We start from the raw sequence: 25826 nt of genomic DNA on the forward strand, positions 1-25826 counted from the left end.
CGCCGTGCAGTGCTGCGGCGTCCTTGCCGTAGCCTTGGCGCATGCGCCCGATAACCGAGCCGGCTAGGGGTGTAGGCGCTGGAGATGCCTCTGCTCACCCCGCTTCGGTTCTCGTGGCGGCGGCTGCCGGCGGCCGGGGTCCCCGTGAAGAACCTCGGCCTCAGGACGGTGGCCTCTGGCGCCTCTTGCCCGAGTGGTGCCTCGCCCAAAGCCTTCAACATCTTCGATCGGGATTTGAAGAGGAAGCAAAAGAACTGGGCGGCCCGGCAACCGGAGCCGATGAAGTTCGACTACTTGAAGGAGGAGGTGAGTCTGCGAGACGACGCGGAGGGTGGCTCAGCGCCTTGACCTCGGGTCCCGGAGCTCCGGCCAGGAACCGAACGCCCCCACCTCGCCGTGTGCCCTTGAGAGGCCGCCCTGCCTGTCTGGGCCTCTGCTGTAATCGCGCAGGGGCCGGGCGCCGGTGTAGCAAGGTGCGATTCATTCATTATTCATTCATTCATGCCCTCGGCAGGTAGTATTAATACTTGAGTTACGGGTGTACCTGGGGCAAAGCAAGACCGCTGCCCTCAAAAAGGTAATTTCAGCTAATGAAGTAAGGCCAGGTAGTGAAGTGAAGTAGTAAAGTGACTGCGCTGGTCGAGGGCAGACGACGAGGCAAGACATGAATCCAGCTGGGATCTGGGGGATGTCGGGTGGGGGAAGCTTTGCAGGTAAAGGGGAAGACGAACCCAGAGTCCCTGAAGCCAAAAGGGCCTTGTCAAGGCCTTCAGGAAAGCTCCAGTGGGAGGTAAGGGAGTGTCCATGTCAGGAGGGCCTTAATGGGTAAGAACTTTGGATTTTCTTCTCTATCTCAGCAGTACATTCCATGTGGTAATTTCTGGCCACATGCAGCTTTTGAGCACTGGAAATGTCCCTTTGAGATGTGCAGTAAGTGTAAAATACAGTGGGTTTCAGTGAATTAATATGGAAAAAGGATGTAAAATATTTCCTTAATTTATTTTTATATTAATTACACGTTGAAACTCTATTTTGATATTTTGGGTGAAAACCAACTTCTTAACTCTTTTTAAAATGACTACTAGAAAGTCTTTGGAGAAGGGCATGGCAATCCACTTGCCTGGAAAATTCCATGGACAGTGAAGCGTGGTGAGCTACAGTCCATGGGGTCACAGAGTCGGAAACCTGAATGACTCTAACACTTTCAACACTTTCACCAGAAAATCTTAAGTTGCTCATGTGGCTCTGATTGTTTTTCTATTGCCCAGCATGGCTCTAGAGTCCAGAGGAATGGGAGGCTGTTGAATGGTTTTCAGATGGGATCTGGTCCATCTTTCAGGACATTCATTAAGGTGAAGTAAGCTCTCTGACTTGTCTGTGCTGCTTTGGGAGACTTCTCCCTCGTTGCCCAGGTGGACTGGGGACTTGAGCCTTGCCCTCTGGACAGGCAGAACAGAGCTCAGGCCTGTGTAAGTGCGTCTTCAGGGATAGACCAAAATTGAAATCAAGTGTGATGAGCTCTTTGAAGCCATTGCAGCCAACACTTACTGAGCTCCTACTTTGGGCAGAACCCTGTGCAGGTCCTGGCCAGATCAGATGACTGACTCTGTTCTCAGGATGGCACATATAAATATTTAGAAGATGTGAGTTTCCAGACACTCTTTTCCAGGAAAGGCACCTGGATTACAACTTGACTGAGGCCTCGCCATTGTTTAGGACTAGAATAAATGAGATAAAGTATATGAGAGTCTTTTAAAATAATAAACAAAAAGTATTCATATCAGTAATGATGCACAAAGTGGACTCCTCTGGGAAAAGACCTCTGCTGTCCCTTCTCCCTTAGTCTTCCTGTCCGCCTCGCCTCCCAAAGAAAATACACATATATTCTGTTCTGAACTTTCAAGTCCCAGTAGAAACTCTGTGATGTTTACCAGGGAATGAGTGGAGTGTGGGGAAAATTAGTCTCCCACATCTTTATTCCTGCTGCATGAGCTAGCCCAGCAAAAGGAGGTGCCTGCCTTATGACCCCTTTTAAATTGTATTGGGATCGAGGAGGTTTCTTTAAATGTGGCTGACTTCTAATTTGCAGATGTTGCTCAGAAAAGTTATTTATTCATTTAGGAGTTCCACAAAATTTGTTAATAGTTATAAAATAATTAGTTTTTATTAAATGATCACTTATACATTGATCTGTAATAATCTCCAGCTAACTGATTTTTCACTTGCATGTACTTCACACTAATGTCTGTGGATGATATGCTTGTTATGTTTCTGTTGTTTTTTTTTTTTTTTTTAATTAGGGTATCCTGTTGCTTTTTGTCTTTGCACTCTTGCAGCACATGAAATATAAAGTCATAGATATACAGAATTTAGTCTTCTTTCCTTAAATTGACTTCTGAGATAATTAACTCAATGTGTTTCCTTGGTTATTTTTATTTATGATGTTCCTATTCAGAATTTTAAAAGTTGGCTGAGGGCAAATTGAAAAAGGGATAAAGGGAACTCAACATGTTGAAATATAAGTAACCTATGGATTGTTGATTACTGGGAAAAGTGTTATTTCTGTGTTAAACTTACTCATCTTTATTTTTGCACATCATTGCCTCTTGTAATCTGTCAGGTTGGAAGTCGGATCGCAGATCGAGTGTATGACATAGCCAGGTAAGTGATGATTGTCATAATAAAATACAGTCAATTTCCCTGGTGGCTCAAATGGTAAAGAATCTGCCTACAGTGCGGGAGACCAGGGTTGGATCCCTGGGTTGGGAAGATCCCCTGGAGAAGGGCATGGCAACCCACTCCAGTATTCTTGCCAGGAGAATCCCATGGACAGGAGAGCCTGGCGGGTTGCAGTCCATGGGGTCGCAAAGAGTCCAACATGACTGAGAGACTGACACTTTCACTTTCAACACAACTTTTAGAGACTTAAAAAGTTAAATGCTTTCACTTTCACAGGTAGCAGGAACCCAAGTTAAATAATGGCTTTGCTATAGAATTCCTCTGTGATATTAGCAAATCACTTATTGTGCTCTTCTGTGTAAAAGATATCCATTATATTAGACTAATATGGGATGAATTTATTACATTTGTCTATGTTAAAAAAGGGAAATTTTATAAAATCACAAACTCTTGCTATCATATTTTAGATATATCCTGGCTACTTGAAAGAGTCATGAGATGAATCAGTTTCATAAAATTAAAGAAAATTCTTCATTGTTGCAAAAGCCACCTTTATTTCATCTGCTTCATTAGTTTCATTATTTTAAAAATCTGAAAAGTAGCTAATTCTTTGTGATGTAGTCATTTATTTGCCTGGATTTTAGGTCATTTGCGATTTAATAAATGAAACATTAAATTTTCCAAATCAGATTGAATTTTGTAATCTTTCTATGTCATAATACTCAGCAAAACACAAGTCTGTGGAGAAAACTGTGATTGCAGCTAAAAAAAGCATGTCTTAAAATAACAGTTAACTCTTTGGAATTAAATTATTAAAAATACCAATCTAAAATGTCTTACACTGATCTTCTATTAGTAGCAAGAATAGCTTATTGTCAATACTGATCTTATGTTTATATTTTAAAACTAACACAACAGATTATTAAATATCTTATTTGTGGTATCTGAGGCTCACTTAATACTGTTAGACTCCATGATAATAATAACTCCTGACTAACTGTTGTTGAAAATTTGTACTGTGCTAAATACTTCACATGCTGGATAAAATTCTCATACCAACCCATTTTATCGATGGGGAAACTGAGACCCAGCAATATTAAATCTCTTGTCTGTGGTTGCAGAGTCGGTAGATTGCAAGCCTGGAGCTCTAACTCATGTCTTTGTGACTGCAGAGGCTGGGTGCTCCCCGAGGCTGCGCTGCCTGGGCTCACAGTCGGGACACAGGCACTGGGTGTATTAGAGGGTCTCTCACCAGTGACTCCCCAGCTGTGTGCTGTTCTGTATTTGTGACATAGGTTTTTAACAGGAATCACAGAGGGACCCTTAGTTCCAATAGGAAAAATTTACTAGTGCATGAAGTTTCTTTGAAGATTGTCACAAATTTTTCATAAACCTATGATCCACAATTGGATGTGTAAAGTGGTTTAGTATGAGACGATATGTTTGGAGGAGACAGCAAAGCATAGTGGATAAGAGTTATGGTCAGGATTCTTTCTGACTGAAATCAAGTCTGACTGCTGCTTATTAGCTGAATGACCTTGGATTGACATACTTAACTGTACATTTAGCCCACTGATTTGAACCTGATAATATTTCAGTAAAAGCTGTTATTTAGTTGATGGTTTATTTGGGTTTTAGTTTATCATGTTATATTTCATAGGATTTCACATAGTAATTTCTAAGTTATCTCGTGCCGCAACAAATTTGAGAAATAGGGTTAAAGTAGTAAGTTCCTGATAGCTGTACCACATATTTTCATGTTAATTACATTAACTTCTGTTCATTCTTTGTTGTTTGGTCGCTCAGTCATGTCCGACTCTTTGTGACCCCATGGACTGCAGCACGCCAGGCTTCCCTCTCTTCACCATCTCCCAGAGCTCACTCAAACTCATGTCCCCTGAGTCAGTGATGCATCCAACCATCTCATCCTCTGTTGTTTCCTTCTCCTCCCGCCTTCAGTCTTTCCCAGCATCCGGGTCTTTTCCAGTGAGTCACCTCTTCACATCAGGTGGCCAAAGTATTGGAACTTCAGCTTCAACATCAGTCCTTCTAATGAATATTTAGGATTGATTTCCTTTAGGATTGACTGGTTTTATCTTTCTGTGGTCCAAGGGACTCTCAAGAGTCTTTCTCCAACACCACAGCTCAAAAGCATCAGTTCTTCAGCATTCAGCCTTCTTTATGGTCCAACTCTCACATCCATACATGACTACTGGCAAAAGCATAGCTTTGACTAGACGGACCTTTGTTGGCAAAGTAATGTCTCTGCTGTTTAATATGCTCTCTAGGTTGGTCATAGCTTTTCTTCCAAGGGGGAAGCGTCTTTTAATTTCATGGCTGCAGTCACCACCTTCAGTGACTTGGAGCCCAAGAAAGCAAACTCTGTCACTGTTTCCGTTGTTTCCCCATCTGTTTAAGTACTTGCACTAAATCAGTTCTTCAGATCCATGTCGTGGAGCAACCTGGTGGAAAGCCCTTGGCTGGAAGGCTCTGGGAGTGGCTTGGCCAGACAGCCTTGCCATGCCCAGCGTGTTCACTGGTGGAGACATCTGGTGAGGTGAGGGAGCGGGCAGGTGATAGGACTCATTGGAAAGTTGCGTTCGTGAGAATCTTTTTTCTTAAGAAAAATTTGTTTTTAATAATTACTTTATGGGGGTTGTATTATTACAGACAAAGCATAACTTCTGTGCCTGTTTTTCAGAGATTTCCGTCTTGCTTTGGATGTTGGTTGTGGAAGAGGTTACATAGCAGAACACTTGAATAAGGTATATATATTCAATGACTTAATTTACTTAGAGTAATAAAATTGGCCAATTTTAAGGAAAAGCTTTCTTATCAACTCACTTTGTATCATATTTAGATTTTGATGACATCAGCATTGCTCATGTGTTTTTTTTTAATTGCTTTTTTAAGTGATAGAACCAAAGGTGGTTTTATGTCTACTCCTGTGTTTTTTCTTAAATGATTTTTCCTTTGAATCCATTTTATACAGTGTTACCACTGGTAGTTTCTCTAAGTCTGTATACAATACATTGTGTGTTATTCCCACTTTGTTCAAATGTCTTTCATAAATCACAATAAAAATCACATTGACATTCATTTGGGACATGTGATTAAGCTTATTTTTTTACTGGAAAGTATTTACATCATCATTTGGTTAGACATTTTTGTGTGTGATTAAATATAAATAGTCTTTATTAATGTGTATACTATTTTATTTTTCATTTTGTAATTCAGACCAAAAGCATTCATTAATTGTTTTAGTCTCTCTATATAGGACACTATGCTGGACACAGATCAGAGTGGGATTTCTATATCAAATCTACTCACAAGTGTACGTTGAGCCAAGACAGGGGAGCGGTATATGATGAGTCTCTGAAAATACTGTAATTGATAATAATAAATGCCATGGAATTGGTACAATCATTAAACTGCAACAGGAGTCAAGGGAAAGGAAAAATCAATGGAGTTCATATGACCAGAGACTTCTGAAAGGCACAGAATCAGACCTGAGATTTGATAGAATCTGGATTGGTGCTCATAGCGATTGGAATTTAAGGCATGGCTGGACGGAAGGCAGAAGTGGAAAGCTGTCAGATGTGATCAGTGATACTTAAGAAAGGTTAATTTGGGGATGGTGTGCAGGAAGGATTGAAAAAGACCGAGTGTAGAGAAACAGACCAGTTAGAGGGCTGTGTCAAAGGCAAGTGCAGGCGTGAGAGAGTAAGGCCAGCCGCCAGTGTGGAGACAGCAGGATGTAAAGGAAGGGAAGTAGAGCAGACCTGGGAGAATCTGCAGACCTTGGTGGAATAGGTAAGCTCTCTGGGCCCAGTGTATAAAAAGGCATCTTCCACACTTGTATTGGAAGTAAGTTAGATATGCGTGTGTGCTAAGTTGCCTCAGGGTGTCTGACTCTTTATGACCTTATGGACTGTAGCCCGCCAGACTTCTCTGTCCATGAGACTCTTCAGGCAGGAATACTGGAGTGGGTGGCCATGTCCACCTTCAGGGGATCTTGCTGATCCAGGGATCGAACCCACATCTCATATCTCCTGCATTGGCAGTCGGGTTCTTTACCACTAGCGCCACCTGGGATTCTCAGTAAGTAAGATGGCAAGTGTCTTAATAAGACAGTGGATTGCAAGGTGAAGCAGAAATCCCCTGGAGCCAGTTCAAATACCAGGACAGTCATTGCTTAGAGGCTCTTACACTACTCAAGGGTCTGGAAGCACAGCCAGGCCTCACAAGGGTGGGGACTCTGACACATCAGAATGGAGGGCCCGTTCACATACTGCTCGGCTGGCTTCTCCCTCTGCCCGCCCCCCACCCCCAGGGCTGACCCTGGTGTTCTTCAGTCAGAGCATGAGATGCGAATATGAGAACCCGACTCTGAGTGTGCTGCAGCTGCCTCCTCCTGACTCATGAGCGCTGGCTGTTAGCATCTCTCCCCAACTCTGTGCTAGCGACATTGTTTCAGCACCTTAAAGTCAGCCATGGTGGGAGTTACACATTGTGGAAGTTGGCAGACGCTACAAAGCTGCTGCTGCTAAGTCGCTTCAGTCGTGTCCGATTCTGTGCGACCCCATAGATGGCAGCCCACCAGGCTCCCCCGTCCCTGGGATTCTCCAGGCAAGAACACTGGACAAAGCAGGGCCCGCCAAAACCCAGTTGTACACATTCGCCAGCCTTCCCCTGAAGTCTACACGCTCCTCCAAGCCTGGGAAGAGCAGCCCCATCTCCCAGTCTCTTGGTTGAAATTTTCCAGTGAGAGACAAGGAGGGATGATCTGAGCCACCTAGTGCTCACTGCTCACGCTGATGTGCTGGAGCTGGCTTTCGAGAGAGACCGTTGTGCAGCTCTCTTCCAAGTGCTCCACGGGGCAGCATTGTGTTGGTTGCACGAAACCCACCATTGTTGGGGTGGTTACAGTGTGGAAATCATCAGACCCTGCAGCTCAGGGCACGCTTTTGTTTTTTGAGGGCCGTAGTTAAACACGTACTGCATACCAGTTGCCCTCTGGTCATCAGCAGCCTGCAGATAGTGGTGGGGTGTTGAGGTAAGGTAGCCTTCCCACGTTGTGGGCGAGCACCTTCTTCACGAAGTGGTTAGGGTGAAGGAGAGAGGACTGGCGTTTCTCACAGAGAAGGGAAGGAGGGCCGAACAGTCCTGAGGGGGTTTCTAGGAGACCGTCATTAGTGCCGAGCTTCTAGGAGGTCAAGTGAAGTAGGACTGAGAGCAGGGAGCTGACGGCTGCAGATGATGAGTCGGTTATGAGTGATTTTTACAAAGCACGTGAGTAGAGCAGTGAGGGTGGAAATAGATCGCCAAGAATAGCGGGGAACTCAGCGAGAAGTAGTGCTGTGGATTACAAACAAGACAGCCGTGAGGCGGGTCGAGGTGAGGAGAGTTTCCAAGATTGGGAAGCTTGTTCCCGTTGTAAGGTGAGGGAAGGAGAAGCAGAAGGAGACTGAAGGGTGGAGAGGCAGTGGAGGGAAGAGCAGGCTTCTGGAGGAGAGGGCACGGCGGAAAGTGGCCATCTGGGCAAGGAGTATCGTGGTGCCCTTTGCTTTGGGAAGGAAGAAAGGATGCGTGAACGGGAGAGTGAAACCACTGAGGCCTCCCAAGCATCTGTGTTTCTTAGGTCTTTCTTTACTCTTTGCAATCTCTTTGAATAGCAATGAAAGGCAGGAAAACCATTCCAGATCTTCTGTGTCACAAGAATGAGGACTAGCTTGTAGCATATTATGGACAAGTTAGCACGTGAAACCTTAACCCAGTGGAGTAAACTGAAGATGCTGATTATTCACAGCTGTGTTCTGTTTTATTAAATACTGTTAAATATATTACCTATACGGTTGGCTGCATACATTTAATTCTATGTAACATACTATGTGTTATTAAAGGTGTTTGTCTACCATACTAGTTATTTGCAGAAAAATACCCTTACAGAGCTGAAAATTACTCAAATTATCACTTTTTCCTTCAGCAATTTCAACAGTTGTTTTGTTTTGTTACTGGGTTCTTTTGCTTGCTTGTCTTTTTGTATTATCTGATCAACTTTATTGCATTGCAGGAAACTGTTGGAAAGTTTTTCCAAACAGATATTGCAGAAAATGCTTTGGTAGGTAGCTTTTCAATACTATTGATTTCTGATCTCCTGATTTGGTTTTTAGTTCTTTACTTTTTATTTTTATTTCCTTCAGAATGAAATGAGCTTTTTTTTTTCTGATTATAATACAAATAAAGAAGAATTATACAGTATAGGAAATTGAAAGGGAAAGGAAAAATCACCATTAATCCCACCACTCAGAGGCAACTGCTGGTGACATTTTCATCTGTGTATTTGTAGACATGTAGCTGTCTCCCCATCACAGCTTTATACAGTGTTATGCTAACGTGCCATTCTCTTGTATCAGTGAGTGATAGATGCACACACATGTAGTATTCCAGTGTAGGAATATTCCAGTCCTTATTTACTAAATTTCTGGCTTCTCAATAACCAACACTGCAGTGAGCATCTTCATATAAAGCAGCTTTTTGTGTTTGATTTATGTTTCTCCCTGGGAATAAATTCCCAAGAGTGGAGTATATGGATTCATTGATGTTCACCTTTCAGTTTTTAATATCCGTCTCTAGACTGCCCTTTGAAGACTGAACAGCAGTATTAAATGAAAGCCCTCTTTCCTCCTCCTCATTGGCAGCAATGGGCCAGTTATTTTGTCTTTGTCAGTCTAATAGGTGGAAAGTAGAGTTTCGTCCTTTTTATTTGCATTTCTCTGATTGCTAGAGCAACCAAATAGCTTTTGATACCTTTTGCCTGTGAGTATTTTCTAATTTGTGAATTTTGTCAGTGATTTTGTGATGTGCCTGTCCCTTGGTCCTCTCTCGACTTGGCTGTTCTTATTCTAGGTGTTTTGTAAGAATGTGTCTTCTATGAATATTAATTTTTCTTCATGTATTTTGTAAATTTTCTCCCAAACATGTTGTTTACATTGTTTATTGCTTTTTAGAAGTTTTTGATCAGTTTATCATTAAGTGTACCGATCTTTCCTTTTATAGTTTCTGGTTTTTGAGTCATGTTTACTTGGGCATTTTCATCTAAGAGTCTAAAGTGTACACCCATATTTTCCTAGTAATTTTTTTTGGCTTTGATTATTCCAGAGACTTTCAGCTTTCTGAGGTTTGGTTTGGTGTGATGTGGTTATCCCATTTGTTTTTCCAACCAGCTAGCCATTTTTTCTGGCCAATCTTAAGTGTCATTTAAGATATATTTTTTAGTGCTTTCTCTTTGTCTGCTTTTTTAATTTTTAAGAACTAGAAGCTGTCAAGTAAATATAACATGACTTATGTTTAACAAACAATGATTGTGTTAATAATTAAGATGTTATATAAATGTGTTTTTGAACTTTTATTTTTAACCTTTAGAAAAATGCCTTAGAAACAGAAATTCCTACTGTCAGTGTTTTAGCTGACGAAGAATTTCTTCCCTTCAGAGAAAATACATTTGACCTGGTGGTTAGCAGTTTAAGGTTGGTAATCCATTTGTACTTTTAAAAAATATATGAATGTTAAAAATAGATGTGCATGTCTGTGTGCCAAGTCACCTCAGTCGTGTCTGACTCTGTGGGACCCCATGGACTGTAGCCAGGCTCCTCCGTCCGTGGGATTCTCCAGGCAAGAATCCTGGAGTGGGTTGCCATGCCCTCCTCCAGGAGTTCTTCTGACTCAGGGATCGAACCTGTATCTCTTACGTCTGTTATAAGATAATATTAAAGGTTTCTTCTGTAACAAAAGGAAAGTTATCCCCTAATATTTTTATTTTAAAACTTATATGAAAACAGTCAGTGAATTTTTTTTCTTAAGGAATTTATTTTTTGGCCACTGCATTCAGGATCTTAGATTGAACCCGGGCCCCCTGCATTGGGATCATAGAGCCTTAACCACTGGACTACCAGGGAAGTCCCAACAATCGGTGAATTTTGATGTGCGCTTTCAAACATCCAAACTTACACCTTTTCTGTGACTTGCTATATTAGTGATTCTTGTACTAATTAATTATACAGATTAAGCTAAAACAGATATGTGTTTTCGTATTTTAGTTTGCACTGGGTGAATGACCTTCCTAGAGCACTTGAACAGGTGAGAAACTTAGTGCTGTTTCTGATAGCCTGTGTTATTTTGTTTATCATCAGCAAATTATAGACGTGTCTGTTTTTACACAGAAACTCACAGATGGTTTCTGTTTCACATTTTTGACAATTGGAAATGGAAGCAAATCAAAAATTTATTATCTTCTGTGGGCTGGATACTCTTGGTACCCTTTGCTGTATTAGGGAGTATATGAGTGACTCCCTGCTCCCAGAGAAGTCTATGAATATAATTATGGAGCTGTTACTAAAGTTTTCATAAGTATTTAAAACTTACTCAAAATAGTATTGCTATCATAAGAAATTTTATGTGTGGCTTTCTTTTCTTCCTTCATTGTCTATAGATTTTTTGTGGGTAGGAACCCATTTGTACTTCACCCATGCTTTATACTAAGACAGTGCTGATAAATGTCTTTTGGTTGATATTTATCAGCAAACAGGTAGCATTATGTTCAGAGGAGAGAAGGAGATCACTGTGGCTTGGAGTGGCCTAGGAAAGCTTCAAGAGGAAGAAATTTCTTGAACAGGGCCTCAAAGGACAGGTCATGTTTGGAGTGGGCATGCATTCCAGGAAGGTAGGATCCTGGGATAGATGGGATTTGTGAGTAACTGGGAAGCCCCAAAGGACAGAGAGGAAGCCTGGGGGAGGAGAGTATAGTGCCAGGTGTAGATGAGGGATATCGGGACCGACTTTAGAGGACTCAGTGACAGGGTAAGCGATTGGGAGTTTATCCTTTATGCAGTTCAGTGCCACTAGCACATTTTGAAGAGGAAAGTGACGATTAAAAAGCTGGTAGGCAGGAGAATAACTACCGTATCTTACACATGTACTGTTTGCCAGTCACTCTGCTCTGTTTTATGTATGTGTGAAATAACTCTGCAAGACAGCTCCATCTTGCTAATTAGAAAACTGATGCGGAAAGTCGGTTAAGTTGAAGAGAGACTCTTTCCGTGGTCCAGGCATGAAATAAACTGAACCTAGGAGGCAGTGTTCTTGCCTGGAGAATCCCAGGGATGGGACAGCCTGATGGGCCTCCGTCTATGGGGTCACACAGAGTCGGACACGACTGAAGTGACTTAGCAGCAGCAGCAGCAGCAGCAGGAGGCAGTTGTTGTTCAGTCGCTGAGTCATGCCTGACTCTCTGCGACCGCATGAACTGTGAGTAGTAGGAGATAAAAGGAAGAGAGAGGTCTTCAGGACTCTGCAAAGTAAGAATCAACAGTCTGGTGGCTGGTTAGCGCTGAAGATTGAAGAGAGTCAGGAGGGCAAGCTTGCCTTCAAGTTTTGAGTCTAGATGACTGGAGATAATTAGTAAGAGTAGGGGAAGGAATGGTAATGATCAGATAAAGGGACTAAAAGATTGTAATTAACAGAAATATAGCAGCGGGAAAGGGAAGTTTGTTTGAGAATATGTGTTCTGTGTGTGTTGGATGCCGTGGGTAAGGGCAGGGGGTACGTTTGCCAAGAGACAAATGTCTATGGCATCGGCAGCCAAAAGATAAATATAGGATCCTGGGAAGCTGTCCAGGCTCAAGGTAGAGATTGGGAAGTCATTCTTGTGAAACCCACGGGAACTGATAAGCCCTCTGAGGGAGAAGCAAACTGATAATTTTAGGTACTTTGGTTTTATGAGAGTTTGGTGGCAAGAGAAGGAAGTGATGCTGAAGGGACTGAAGGAAAAAGATTTTTGCAGTCAGTTTGCTTATATACTATTTTATATAAAATTGCTCCATAATATTTTAAATATACATTCAAGATGTATACTTGAATTAGAGTAGCCTACCATGATGTGGGTTTGGATTTACTTCAGAGTTCACGTTGCCCTATATGAAAGTAGAGTCAAAACTAGTCACAGACGGTACTTCCAAGAGTCACTGAGTAAACATTTATGATTCTGGAATTGATCGTCGCTACTGTTTTGTTTAAGTTACTAATTAAAAATTGTTTTTATTTTACAGCTGAAAAATAAGTTGGGTCAGTTCAGTTCAGTCGCTCAGTCGTGTCCAACTCTCCTTAATTCTGTGTGTAACTAAATTAATTGATGTGTTAATACCAGACATTTTAGTTGTGAATCATAATGGCTTCCCTATAAATTAGCTTTTTCTGCTTAATAAGCCACCTCAACTTTGTGTTCTAAAAAAGTAAGTCACGATTTTGTGAGTTAGGGATTTGGGCTGACTTAGGAGATTTTTCTGGGTCTGGCTTGGTTCACCCGCATGTCTGACCTGGGGGTGGCTTGCCCCGGAGCTGTCAGATGGCTTGGGCTGGACTCCTGGCCGGTCCCCGCATCGCTTCCTGTCATCCTGCAGGCCGGCTCAGGCTTGTTCACAGCATACACGGGGCTCCTCGAGAGCAGGCGGGAGTGGCAAGGCCGTCGATCCCTCGGCCTGGCTCCGCCACACTGTCACTTGCTCTGCATTCTTTGGGTCAGAGCAAGTTGTGGGGCTGGCCCAGACCCTCCCCATGGGGCCGTTACAAAGGGACATGTCTCAGGGCACAGACACAGGGACCACAGTGACTTCTGCGCCTGCCACATTAAAAACCTTGTTCTTTCAGTATTCTATGGTCGAAAAACTAAGTTTGTCTATTATTAGAAAATTTGAAAGCATATAACGTACTTTATAGATATTAACACTATCAGTAAATGTTTATCTGTCTTTACAATAACATCCTGCAGAGCCGTTCTGATAGTTGGTTGTCTAAGTATTATTTATTAAATTATCTGGTTTTTTACTTGACAGAATAAGAATGGTAATCATGAAATACTGATCTAGATTCCATGTATTTATTCTTTTAACATTTTTGTGTCTGAACTTTTGAATCATGCTGTTGTTTGTATCTATTACAGATTCATTATGTTCTAAAACCAGATGGAGTGTTCATCGGTGCAGTGTTTGGCGGTGACACGCTCTTTGAACTCCGGTGCTCCTTACAGTTAGCGGAGACGGAAAGGGAAGGGGGCTTTTCTCCGCACGTCTCCCCGTTCGCTGCTGTCGGTGACTTGGGACATCTGCTTGGGAGAGCCGGCTTTAATACTCTGACTGTGGTAACTATCAGGAGACTCGAGCAACCCATTAATCACACGGTTCAGAAATACTCTCTCTCTCTTTATCTTGATTGACACAAGGTAGGAATGTAAAATGTTTAGTTATTTGTGACCTAAATAAGTAACTCAAAAAGAAAAGTACCTCAGGTAGCAGGGAGGCTCTTTTCTAAGACCTGCTTGTCCACCAGACCCTTCATATCCAGAGCTGGGTGTCCCATAAGAGACAGAGCATCCCCGATGGGGAGGAAGGAGGTGTCAGGAGTGTTCACAGCACGGCCTCTCCCACCAGCTCTCAAGGAAAGTGGTGTCGTGTGAGGGGAAGTGAGGGAATGTGCCTTCATGAGGCCCAGGGTTAGATCAGGTTCAGTTCAGTACAGTTCAGTCGCTCAGTCGTGTCCGACTCTTTGCGACCTCATGAATCACAGCACCCAGGCCTCCCTGTCCATCACCAACTCCCGGAGTTCACTCAAACTCATGTCCACAGAGTCGGTGATGCCATCCAGCCATCTCATTCTCTGTCATTCCCTTCTCCTCCCGCCCCCAATCCTTCCCAACATCAGAGTCTTTTCCAGTGAGGCAACTTGTCGCATGAGGTGGCCAAAATATTGGAGTTTCAGCTTTAGCATCAGTCCTTCCAGTGAACACCCAGGACTGATCTCCTTTAGGTTGGACTGGTTGGATCTCCTTGCAGTCCAAGGGACTCTCAAGAGTCTTCTGCAGCACCACAGTTCAAAAGCATCAATTCTTCGGCGATCAGCTTTCTTCACAGTCGGTTAGACAGGCTTAAAATTAAAATAACTTTTTAAGGAGGTGTAGTGTGAGTATATGTCATAAAATCAGCCCACCAAAATGGCTGGTCATGTCCGTCCACGCTCTGACAGAAAGCGAGGGGCGCAGAGTAGCAGGGCCTCTGACGTTGGGAAGAGGCAGTGAGGGAAAGGGAGAGACGCTAGACTAGGAGGTGACACAGCCCTCGCGGGGTGATGTGAGGAGCTCGCGCCTGGGCAGACAGCTCAACAGGAATATTAGGGGACTCAAAGGTTGTCACCCGTGAGGAAAAAGATGTAACTTCTATCCTGAGTCATCAAAAGAAAGCTAAATTATGTTAACAACGTGCAGTTTTCTAAGTTGTAAAGTGGGTTATGTGTTCCAGAAAGATTCCCACTGGTGTATGATCTTCTCTATAGTTTATAAAATTAGCGGGTAATTTAATAATAAATTTATGCACATTTGTTCCTGGAGACATATACATTGTCTCCAAAGTGCTATTTTAACATTATATCCTGACTAATTTTCAAAAACTCCTGTGCAAGAAAGCTTTTATATAATCAATTATGCAGGTTTATGTTGCATATAATGTTAGATATATTACTTTTATATTGCAGTGGATTTTTATTTTTAAAGTGAAATCAAGTTAAATTAATATCATATAATTATATTTACACATATGACCCTCTTAATGAATTATTTTTTTTTAATTAGTTGGCATTGTAAGTGAAACTCATCTCCTTTCAGAATCATTTCCAGAGTAGTATGTTAGGAGAAAACTGTGAATATTATCCTTCATCTTGATTTGAATAAGACCTTTGACAAGGCTATTTTGGTACTCTTTTGATTGAGAAGGAGATGGAGCTTTTAGTTAGTTTCATTGAAATGTTTTCACAGGGTATTGTTTGATAGTAGGCATCAGCCTAGAAGGAATTCTTTTTTTTTTTCATCTTAAAATCTCTTTTTAAAAATAGTTTCCCAATGTAGAAAAATATATAGAAGAAATGGACTCTCCAGAGATGGTCTTATTAAAAACTGCACATACAACTTAATCCATGCATGAGTTTAAAACAATGAGAAAAACACGGAGAGAGAGTAACTCAGCGGGTCTAAGATGAGTGGCGGCCGCCTGCCTTCCGACATGCCCGTCCCGTCCCTCTCCACATGGACGCCCTTTGTCAGCTGTCGCGTGCATCCGTTCAGACACGCTTCCTCACAGATTGGAGTGCAGCTATATTGCTTAAACATACATGTACAACAGTGTATATACTCTTTTCCTTTTTTCTGTACGCAGTCTTTTTCTTCCCCCAGTCAATGACTTGTCTTGGAGATCTTCTGCTACAAACATATACCTACCACATTCTTTATTTTGACAGCTGTATAGTATTTCGGGCTCCCCTTGTGGCTCAGCTGGTAAAGAATCCACCTGCAGTGTGGGAGACCTGGGTTCAATCCCTGCATTGGGAAGATCCCCTGGAGAAGGGAAAGGCGACCCAGTCCAGTATTCTGGCCTAGAGAGTTCCATGGACTGTATAGTCCATGGGGTTGCAAAGAGTCAGACACGACTGAGCAACTTTCACTTTTCATATAGTATTTCATTGAATAGGTACACTTTATTTAACCTTTTCTCTGTTAATGGACATTTAGGTTGTTTTCAGTTTGTTTGTTTTTTATATTCTTTCAAACAGTGTTGCCATGAATTTTCTTTTACACATAATCTCTGCATGTCTGTCAAATTGCTGAATCTATGCATTTCAGATTTTGACATGTAAAATTACTGTCTATAAGGTAACATTAATTGATGTACCTCATCAACAGTGTATGTTAATTTCCTGCTTTTAAGTAATTTTATGTCTCTAATGTTTAAAAAAAATGGTAATTGGTCATTTTGTTTTACATTTCTTTAGGAATTAAAGTGGATATTTTTGATAACTGTTCTTTAGGGTTTTGTACTTGATTCTGTGCAGCATTAAGTCCAAAACTGGACAAATATTAGGTAAAACTGTAGAACACAAAAACATCTAGATGCTTCAAAAGTAGTGCCAATATGATGAAGTTTGACTTACTTGCAGCATTTTGAGAGCACAGTTAAGCGAAAAAAGGAAGTGTTCTGTATTCAGGGTTAGTTTCCATTGTAGACAAACTCCTACATCTGAGTGGCTGACACACAATTTTTATCAATCCCAGCCATTCTGGTTGGGCAGCTCATGTCCATCCTATAGTTGTGCCATGTAGACCTTGTATCCCCTAAGGTCACTGCCCCAGACGTGCACTGGAAAAGGCTTCCTAGCTATTTATTACCTGCCTCCACCTCACTTTTCTTTTGCCGGAAGACATATGTGGGGCTGTGAAATGTCCAGGAGTACCTGGATATTTGGGGAGCATCAGTGCTGTCTGCCACTGTCCCAACAGTGAACTCCTGTATCGAACTTGAGAAACAGCATTGCTCACCAGGTGTCTGTCCAGCTGTGTGCCCATTCCTAAACTAGTCCATGCAGTTGCTAAACTAGTTGCTGCAGCACTGGGAGTAGGAGGGAAGCATCTTGGGAGATGACCCTATTTGACTGGGTGTCACACTTAGAGAGACAGAGAGATTAATATTGACTATGTAGAGAAAAATGAAGTTGGCATGTGTAAGGATTTTGTCTAGAAGCCTAACCCTCCCCCTAAAAAGTTATAGTGTCCTAGAAGACTTTTCAAAGACTGGAAGAAAAGGGTAGTTTACAGAGTACAGAACAGACTTTATTTGTGTGAATCCCAAGGAGAGAATTAGAAGCAGTTGATGGCATTATAGAAGGTTACTGTTAAAATGGCAAGCATGTACCCTGCAATTTGAAATCTTTGTAAATCAAGCGTAAGCGAGATAATACCTGCCAAGAGGATTGCAGAGAAGATTCCTGCTTACTGTGAGAGATCGGTCTGGGGAATTTCTGCAACATCTTCTCTGATCTAGATCCTTGGTAATGAATGCCAAATGAAGATTCTGCTTTTTTTTGAATAGGACACTGATGAAATTCAAGTTAACTATCCTGGGATGTTTGAATTGATGGAGGATTTACAAGGTAAGACACTTTAAGGAATTTTTAGGCCCTTTTTGAGAGTCATATTTTGTGAGCTGACTGTGGCAGGCACTGGGGCCAAGCCCTGGAGATACACTGGTGAAGGAGAAAAGTGGACTGTCTTGATGGAGTTTTTAATACAAGCTGGGTGCAGCCGACATGAGGCAGCAGCCACAAAGATAAATGTTAAACCAGACCTGTGGTAGGTGCTGTGCAGTAGGAGCACTTGGTGACTGCCCATGAAAGGCCGGCAGGACTTTATTGAAGAAGTGCGTGAGGATGGCGGGACACCTCAGTGACTTTCTCGAGCAGCGCTTGGCAGCTCGGGTCCAGACACAAGAAAGCAAGTAGTTGGCTTACTGTAGGACTGGTTGTTGCCAGAGGGTTGGATGGGCTAGGTCCTGGTCTGGGAGAGTCAGTGAAGTCCTGTCTGAGGAAGCGATGGCTGTGCCCTCAAAAATGAAGTGAGGCTCCTGGGCAAGCAGGAAGAGTAACATGTGCAAAGGCCCTGTTGCAGGAAAGAACATGGCAAGAACGGAAAGAGGGGCATTTTGGCCAGAATATAGGGAGTAAAAAGAAGAGAGGCCTGATCAAGTTGGCAGGTAAATGGGGGCCTTGTAGCCTTTTTAAGATTGTTTGTCTTTTTCTTAAAATGCCCCTTGAGATATTTGGGGTATGATGTCAGATTTGTATTTTTAGGTGGATTGGCAGGTAAATTAATAGGGAGACGTTGCTCTAGAGCTTACTGAGAAATGACGGTGGTTTGGACTGAGGTGGTGACAGTGGAGATGGTGAGAAGTGAATGGACTGGATCCAGGAGACGTTTAGGAGACAGTTGCTGCTGACGGATTACATGTGGGCTGAGAGGAGAGAGGCATTTCAAACCTGGCACTGAGTTCCTCGCTCCGCAGCCGGACAGACGGTGCCCTTCACTGCTAGAGGAACGGTAGAAGGCAACCAGGCGTGAGCAGGGACAGCTCCTGAGCTCACACCGGCCATGCTGGGTTGGAGATGCTTCTGAGATGCCTGCGGTGAGGCGTCGGGTCGGTGTTGAGTGTGTGGCTGCGTAGCTCAGAGGAGGCAGGTGGCGCAGGTAAACACTGTGCGTCGGTGTGAACAGCTGGCGTGAGAAGCAGGTGCCTGAAGCGCGGAGAGAAAGTGGCCTGGTCCCGAGCCGTCAGGAACCTGCGCGCAGTGACTGCGTGAGAAGAGGAGGCGCCTGCAGAGCCTGAGGCTGCGTAGCTGGCGGGGTGCCGGGGAGAAACAGCAGAAAGGGATCGTGCTACCTGGACTACGAGACCCTAAAGAGTGCAAAACAAGGGAGGGTCAGATGCTGCTCAGAAGCGCGCTGTGGGCTGCAGGGAAAGCCCACTGGCGGAGGATGAGGAAGCTTTGGTGCCCGCGGGGCCCGCTCTGCTGTCGGCATGGGCTTGGTGGGAGAGGCGGAGGGAAGGGGATAGGTTGACACCTATGGAGGGGGGTGGCCAGGGCAGCAGGCATCCGTCTTCTCAAGAAACTTGATTATGAAGAAGAGGGGAGAGAGGGCACGGTTACAGGTGTGAGTGGGGGAGAGCAATGAGAGATGGGCTGAAGTTTTTTATCATGTTTCGTCTCAAGACTTGAATTTGTTGAACAGTTGATTAGAAGAACCTAAGTGCTTCCATAGAAGAAGTGACTCCAGAAGAGAGAGAGAGGACAGTTAATCAGGTCAGGTGCCCGAGAAGGTGGAAGGGGATGAGATAGGAGGAGGAGGGTTGCCCTTGGACAAGAGGGGACAGGCCCACCTGGAAGGGAAGAGGGACAGTGCAGTGGTCATGGGCGCTGGTTTGATAGCAGGAGGTTCCGTCTGATGGATCGATGCTCTCCTGCAAGCAGAGTGTAAAGTCATATACTGAGACTCAAAAGGCCAGAGGTTTGCAAATGAGTAGAGATTTGATATAGTCACTGTAGAGAATAGGAAGGTGGATGGAAGAGGGAGTTATCACATGTGAAGGGCGCATTTGAAGTTGGTCAGATGCATCTGTGACTTTCTCTGACAAATAGCTGGCAGCCGGGGACCTGGCACAAAACAGGGTCGTATCAGTCTGGCTTGGGGCTTTACTAATTGAGAGTAACAAGAAGACAAAGGCAAAAGAGAATCCCACGAGTGTAACTGACATCGTGGGGCGAAAATCTAAGCTGGAAGAAAAAGGAAGTACTAAAAAAAGAAGGGGGAGGAGGAGCTGATGGACTGGGAGAGAGTGGAGGAGGCCAGAGGATGATCGTAGCTGACCATGAACACGCTTGAAGGAAGGAGGGTATGGTCAGATAGTGGGACGATTGGGTTGCTGATTCTAGAAGTGAAGCAGTTACCAGTGCTGACTCTCCCAGGACACATTACAGGTGTGATGGCAGAGGTGGTGTGATGGAGAATCCCCCTGCTGGTAAGGAGACTCAGAAGTCTTAGAGGCCCTGGTGCTTGCCAGTTATTAACCTTGAAGTCCTCCAGGGTGGTGGCAGCACCTGGGGTACAGAGGGAAGCTGAGTCAGAGGAGGGCCTGGGAGCTTGATGTGGACAGCAGGGGTGGGAGAGGGTGCCAGCCAGATGGTCTGCGTCTTCACAGAGCATAGGTGTTAGCCTAGGTGTTCAGTAAAATGCACTAATTATAACTGTACAGCTGCTTCTATTTTCAAGTATTATATAAACCACGGACTAGTACCTTCTCAGCCCCTCGAAGATTGCTTCATGCCCCTTTCCAGTTGATAACCCCACCTTCCCACCCCCTGCTGGTTTCAACCAGTCATATATTTTGAGGAGCTGTTGTCTAATATTCACCTTTAAGCGGCTTTGCCAGTGTTTCTCTTTACTGTAAAGCCTTTTACACAAATCATGTCTTTTAGTCTTTAATGTTTATTATTCTTAAGACGATTAAGAGGAATTATCTAAAGATAACTTGTAAAAATAATATTTATCAAAGTTGATAGAAACATTAGCTGGTTGACTTAACTGTTGATTGAGCATCTACCATGTGCAGTAGCTGAGCCAGTGTGGAAATAACAGTTTCTGATCCTAGGGAATGCATACTCTACTAGAGAAAGAGACACACAGAGACAGACATATGCTTTTAACGGTAAAGTGGGATAATTCTTTCTAAAGAGTGCAGGGAGAAACACAGAGGAAAAATCCCTGCATCTGCTTAGGGAATCAGGGATGCTTCTGCAGAAGAGGTAGCACCCCAGCTGAAATGAGTTCATGCTGGAAGCAGGAAGGGGCGGGCACCCCTCTAGGGGTCGGGCCTCGCATTCCAGGCCCAGGGAGAGGCCTGTGTAAAATCACAGAGACTCCAGAGGGGACACTCAGCCTCCACTTTCCTAAGTGGGAAACTGCATCGTAATTCAGCATTGCTCAAATACGTAGAAGTGAGGTAGGCGAGTCCTTCAGAGGCGTTTCTAGACTTTATCAGGGGAGCCCGGCAGTCTGTTGGGAGAATTTAGTACGGAGGAGGGACAGTCAGACTGATGTGTGAGCAAGCTCACCCTCCAGCATTGTTTATGAGGCCTGCTTGTGAGGAAGGGGAGACCGGCTAGCCCGGTTCAGCGCTCCTGTTTTGCGTGAGGAGACTGGCACAGAGAAGTGACTAGCCCAAGGTGAAGCGCTTGGTTAGGTGCTAGAGCCAGGGGCTAAGCCCAGTGTCGCCCTCACTCGCATCCTGAGACGTCGGCCACTCTCCCCTGGAGAGCCCCAGGGCAGCTGGCGTGGGAAGAAGGGTGGTCGAGGGGCGAGTGCCAGAGGGGGCGCTCGCAGACTCCCAGGGCTGCTGCTCTGCGGACCAGAGATGGTGTTACCGTCCCGTGGGTTTTTGGCATTTTACGTCACATTACACTTTTTTTTTGATGGTGGTGATGTTTCTCATTTAAGCTGCTATTATTAATTCACAGAAGAAAGTCCAGAACATTGACCTATTTTTGCAAAACAAGTTGCGTATCAGCCGAGGAACACGTGAAAAGTTTTGGGGGCTTTCACAGTAGTTTTAAGGTAAGTTCAGTTGTTATTTTTTTAGACAATACTCAGTATTGTTCCTAGTAAACCATAATAAATTAGACATTTTTTTTAAATAAGCAATTGAACTTAACCTTAAAAGCACTGTGAGAGTCTTATTAAACAGTTACCTGTTTCCCAAATCCTCTGTTATCCCAAAGCCCAGAGCTGGTCAGAAGTCCCCAGATGTCTTTTCCAGATGGTCTCCAGGAAAGGTCTACCAGGATGTGTTATAAAGGTGTTAAAACTTGAGTTTAATAGAGGTAAAATGACTTTGCCCCAGGTTATTTAAGGGCCAGAGCTGGAATTATGATCCCAAAGTCTAGACTTCGTGTGCCACATGACACTTTTTCTCTAAGGAGAAGATTCTCATGTGAGGGAAGGGTAGGTGTCCCTAGCAACAGTTAGTAACACATTAGTGTCTTTGAGTTTCTGTATCAGAAATCAGTGTGCCTAATAATCTTAATTAGTATATCCTTATACCGGTTCTTCACGCTTCCCAGGTGGCGCTAGTGGTCAAGAACCCACCTGCCAATGCCAGAGACGTAAGAGACATGGGTTCCTTCTCTGGGTCAGGAAGATCCCCTGGAGGAGGGCCTGGCAACCGACTCCAGTATTCTTGGGCTTCACTGATGGCTCAGACAGTAAAGAATCCACCTGCAATGCGAAAGACCTGGGGTCGATCCCTGGGTTTGGAAGATCCCCTGGAGGAGGGCAGAGCAACCCACTCCAATATTCTTGCCTGGAGAATCCCCATGGACAGAGGAGCCTGGCAGGCTACAGTCCATGGGGTCACAAAGTAGTCGGGCATGACTGAAGTGACTTAGCACGACACAATACCAGTTATTTGGAAGGCACTTAGAATTTCTGGTGCATTAAGTACTTCCATTAAAAAAATTAAACCTTTTTTTCACTGGTGTTGCCTCTACTGTGTTCAGTTCAGTCGCTCAGTCGTGTTTGACTCTCTGCGACCCCATGAATCACAGCATGCCAGGCCTCCCTGTCTATCACCAACTCCCGGAGTTCACTCAAACTCATGTCCACAGAGTCGGTGATGCCATCTCTACTGTGTAAGTCATAGCAAATGGGAAGTTGAGGAGAAATGAAAGCACCACAGCACCATTTATTGTCATCAGCAATAAGTCCTTCCAATACGAGTCCCAGTTTGCCTCTGGTCTCTTGTTGCAGTTGATAGTCATTATGTGGGAGAATTTTTTTATATTGGATTGTGTAATGGGTTAAAATTTTAGTGTTGGAAGCCTTTAGAGATCATCTGGCCTGGCCACCTTGAGGCCCCAGAGCGATGGATCTAAGGTCATCTAGCTACTTCATGATCGCAAGAATAAGATCCACCCTCTTCATAGTGATTCATCTACTGATACTAGTTTGTGTAATATGTCTCTTGTTCTTAATGAATTGGGACTGTTTTACTCACAGGATGTGGCACATTGCTTTTAGTATCAGAGTTTCATTATTTTAGGGAATAATAAGGACCTTTTGGGATTGAAGAAACCAAACAGATTTACTCATTCCATCTAATCTGTTGATTGTTTTTCATAACGCCATTGGAAACCTGGGAGATTATTACTTTTAAATAACTAAAGAACATTGACGTTGGGAATTTTATTGGTATCTCTTCTAAAAGTATAAAAACAAAACTAAGAAACTGATTTTTGATCATATAATATATAGAGAATAAATGTAAAGGGTTTTTAATTTTGATTGTTTTAAATTTTACAAGCTAGTTTAAAATGTGGACTTTCAAAGTAATTCCATTCGACTGTATGCATTAAAAATATTAAATATATAACATTAAATTTTAGTGAACAAGAAGATAACATAATCCTAGCTTTTAGCTGTCAGTTTGAAGGAAAGAAATCTAAAAATAAATGTTAAAACATTAAGAAAAGTGCCCCTGAAGAGAATGCACATAATTGTTTCCTAATCTGGGATCAGTAAAATGTTGTAAAATCTGAAAACACGTTGTAGTTTTGGTACAACCTAAGGAGTCTTCAGGCTTCCTTGGTAGCTCAGCTGGTAAAGAATCCACCTGCAATGCAGGAGACCCCAGTTCAATGAGTCTTCAAACCCTCTTCCAGGTTTCACGTTCATACTTAGATTTATGGCTTAGAAGGAGTGAGGTGTTGCACCAACGTCCTGTCCTTCTTCAAAGAGCCGCTGAAAAGGGCATGAAACGTGGCATCAGTGGAAAGACACTTGCCAGCTCCTGATGACTCACGTGGAGGGCCTGTGGCCTTGCTTTGGCCCAGCTGGCCTACCATAGTCCACTGCTGCCAAATAAAGTGTGCTTATGGGGTTTGCCTCCTGAAACTTGACTTGTCTCACTACCCAGAAGCTTCAAGTAGCTTTGCCTGAGGGTCACTGCCTGTGATCTGAGAGCAAAAGGAGATAATTTATCTTACGTGACTGTCAGAGTTGGGGGGACAGGTATCCCGTTGGATGAGAGAAGATTAAATCTGGGCTATTGAGCTGCTCAGGTGTTTGCTGAATCGTCTCAAACCTCTAGTGTGTTTTTAGGGATGGGTGAGAGTAACTGTGCTTGGAATAGAAAAGCCCTCCTGCACCGAGACACGATGCTGGCAGCTGCAGCGGTGTACCAAGGTAAGGAAGCTGCTCGTTCTCCCAGCCAGGCTCGCTGACCGTCCCGTGCCCTGTCATCCTTATCCCCTGAAATCGCATTGTCCTTTTTAAGGCACCTTCAGATTTCTTGTCCTCTCAAAACGTAGAGCCTGTGGCTGTGTATCCTTTTTCCCCAAAGCCCTGTTTCTTTATTGTCAGCTTCTCAGTGTTGAGAATTTTTTCACAAGAGCCTTTCTCAGAATCCCATGAGTATTCTATTATTCATTTCTCTTTTGGAGAACATACTTTTTTTGAACAGTTTTTTTTTTTCCCCTACTTGCATTTTTTTCAGACTTTAACCGTGATTTGTTTTTACAGAAATGTACCGAAATGAGGATGGTTCTGTGCCTGCCACATATCAGATCTATTACATGATAGGATGGAAATATCATGATTCACAGGTATTATTATTAATATTGATCACTTTTCTTCTTGGGTTGATGTTTCCATTTTCTTTTTATTTATTTACTTAGGGTGGGGGATTTTTTTTTTACTATAAGACAGCATTAAAGGGTTTAATTAGAGCTATAGATATTTATTCATAATGTCCTTAATGTTTATTATTTTCAGGCGAGACCAGCTGAAAGAGGTTCAGCAACCGTATCGTTTGGAGAGCTCAGAAAAATAAACGACCTTATGTCACAGGGGAAGAAGTCACAATAAATATTTTATTCAATGTTAATGTAGTCCAGACTTTTCATCAGTGATTGGTAACTTTCACATCTAAAATTACTGCATTCTGAAGCAAGAAGCAATATATAAGCTATTTACCATCAGACTTTTCCAATAATTAGAATCGCCTAATACTCCGTCTATATTTAGTAGTGATTTCAATTTCACATGTTTTCTATTTTAATATGGATATTGTTATCTAGTAATTTGAGAGACTTGTTTGCAGAATCAGCCTAAAAGCAAGACAGTATTTCTCTGAAAAATCCAAAGATGTCCGTGTATATAAATGCTTGACCTGATAGAGAAACACCACTCACGCTGACATTTTGTACCGTTTCCTCCATCTGAGCTTTTGTTATTTCTCTGAGAGGACATTAGCAGTGGCAATGAGAGCATGAAGGGAAGGACAAGTTGGTAGATTCGTTAGTTTTCTGGCTCTTTGTCATAAAATTGTGGACTTTTATAACAACTACTCGAAGATACTTAAGCCAGAACTATTTGTGATGCTGTCTTCCTTGCTCTTTAAAGAGGAACAGAGGATGTTGAACCTCTTTAGAGCTATTAAGTAGTTTTGTACTTTGGAATGGCATCTTCTTGAATCCTTCCTTGCCTTTTTATAACCATCAGAATTCTAATCTTGTTTCTTTTCCACCTCCACCATTTGGGTGACAGTCCCATCGTTTCATACTCTACCTGAGTTAAGAGGAGAACTTAACTAAGTCCTCTTTTTAGAGGATTTTTAAAGGATTACAAAGGCAGAATCGCGTGTCAGGTGCCTGCACGGTGATGACAGTGC

The 25826-nt window shown here is 43.1% G+C and overlaps 1 protein-coding gene across 4 annotated transcripts; it reads left to right on the forward strand.

The window, feature by feature from the left end:
* The first annotated feature begins 6 nt into the window (after window positions 1-6).
* On the forward strand, window positions 7-25059 carry NDUFAF5 (NADH:ubiquinone oxidoreductase complex assembly factor 5). Of its 4 annotated transcripts, XM_055426511.2 has the most exons (12): window positions 10-306; window positions 1269-1352; window positions 2621-2661; window positions 5381-5444; window positions 8753-8800; window positions 10105-10208; window positions 10779-10818; window positions 13676-13873; window positions 17643-17703; window positions 24257-24340; window positions 24677-24759; window positions 24929-25059. In XM_055426511.2, exons 1-12 carry the CDS (start codon window positions 85-87, stop codon window positions 25019-25021), a joined length of 1122 nt encoding a protein of 373 aa, XP_055282486.1. In that variant the 5' UTR covers window positions 10-84; the 3' UTR covers window positions 25022-25059. The 4 variants fall into 4 exon arrangements, with proteins under 4 accessions (XP_055282506.1, XP_055282486.1, XP_088700432.1 ...); XM_055426522.2 differs by lacking the exon at window positions 1269-1352 and having other exon boundaries at window positions 14-306; XM_055426531.1 differs by lacking the exons at window positions 8753-8800; window positions 10105-10208; window positions 10779-10818 and having other exon boundaries at window positions 7-306.
* Window positions 25060-25826: the final 767 nt, after the last annotated feature.

The sequence above is a fragment of the Moschus berezovskii genome, chromosome 15 (genome assembly GCF_049115385.1).
Source record: "Moschus berezovskii isolate FMDL1 chromosome 15, NW_MosBer_1.0, whole genome shotgun sequence".
Taxonomy (NCBI): Eukaryota; Metazoa; Chordata; class Mammalia; order Artiodactyla; family Moschidae; genus Moschus; species Moschus berezovskii.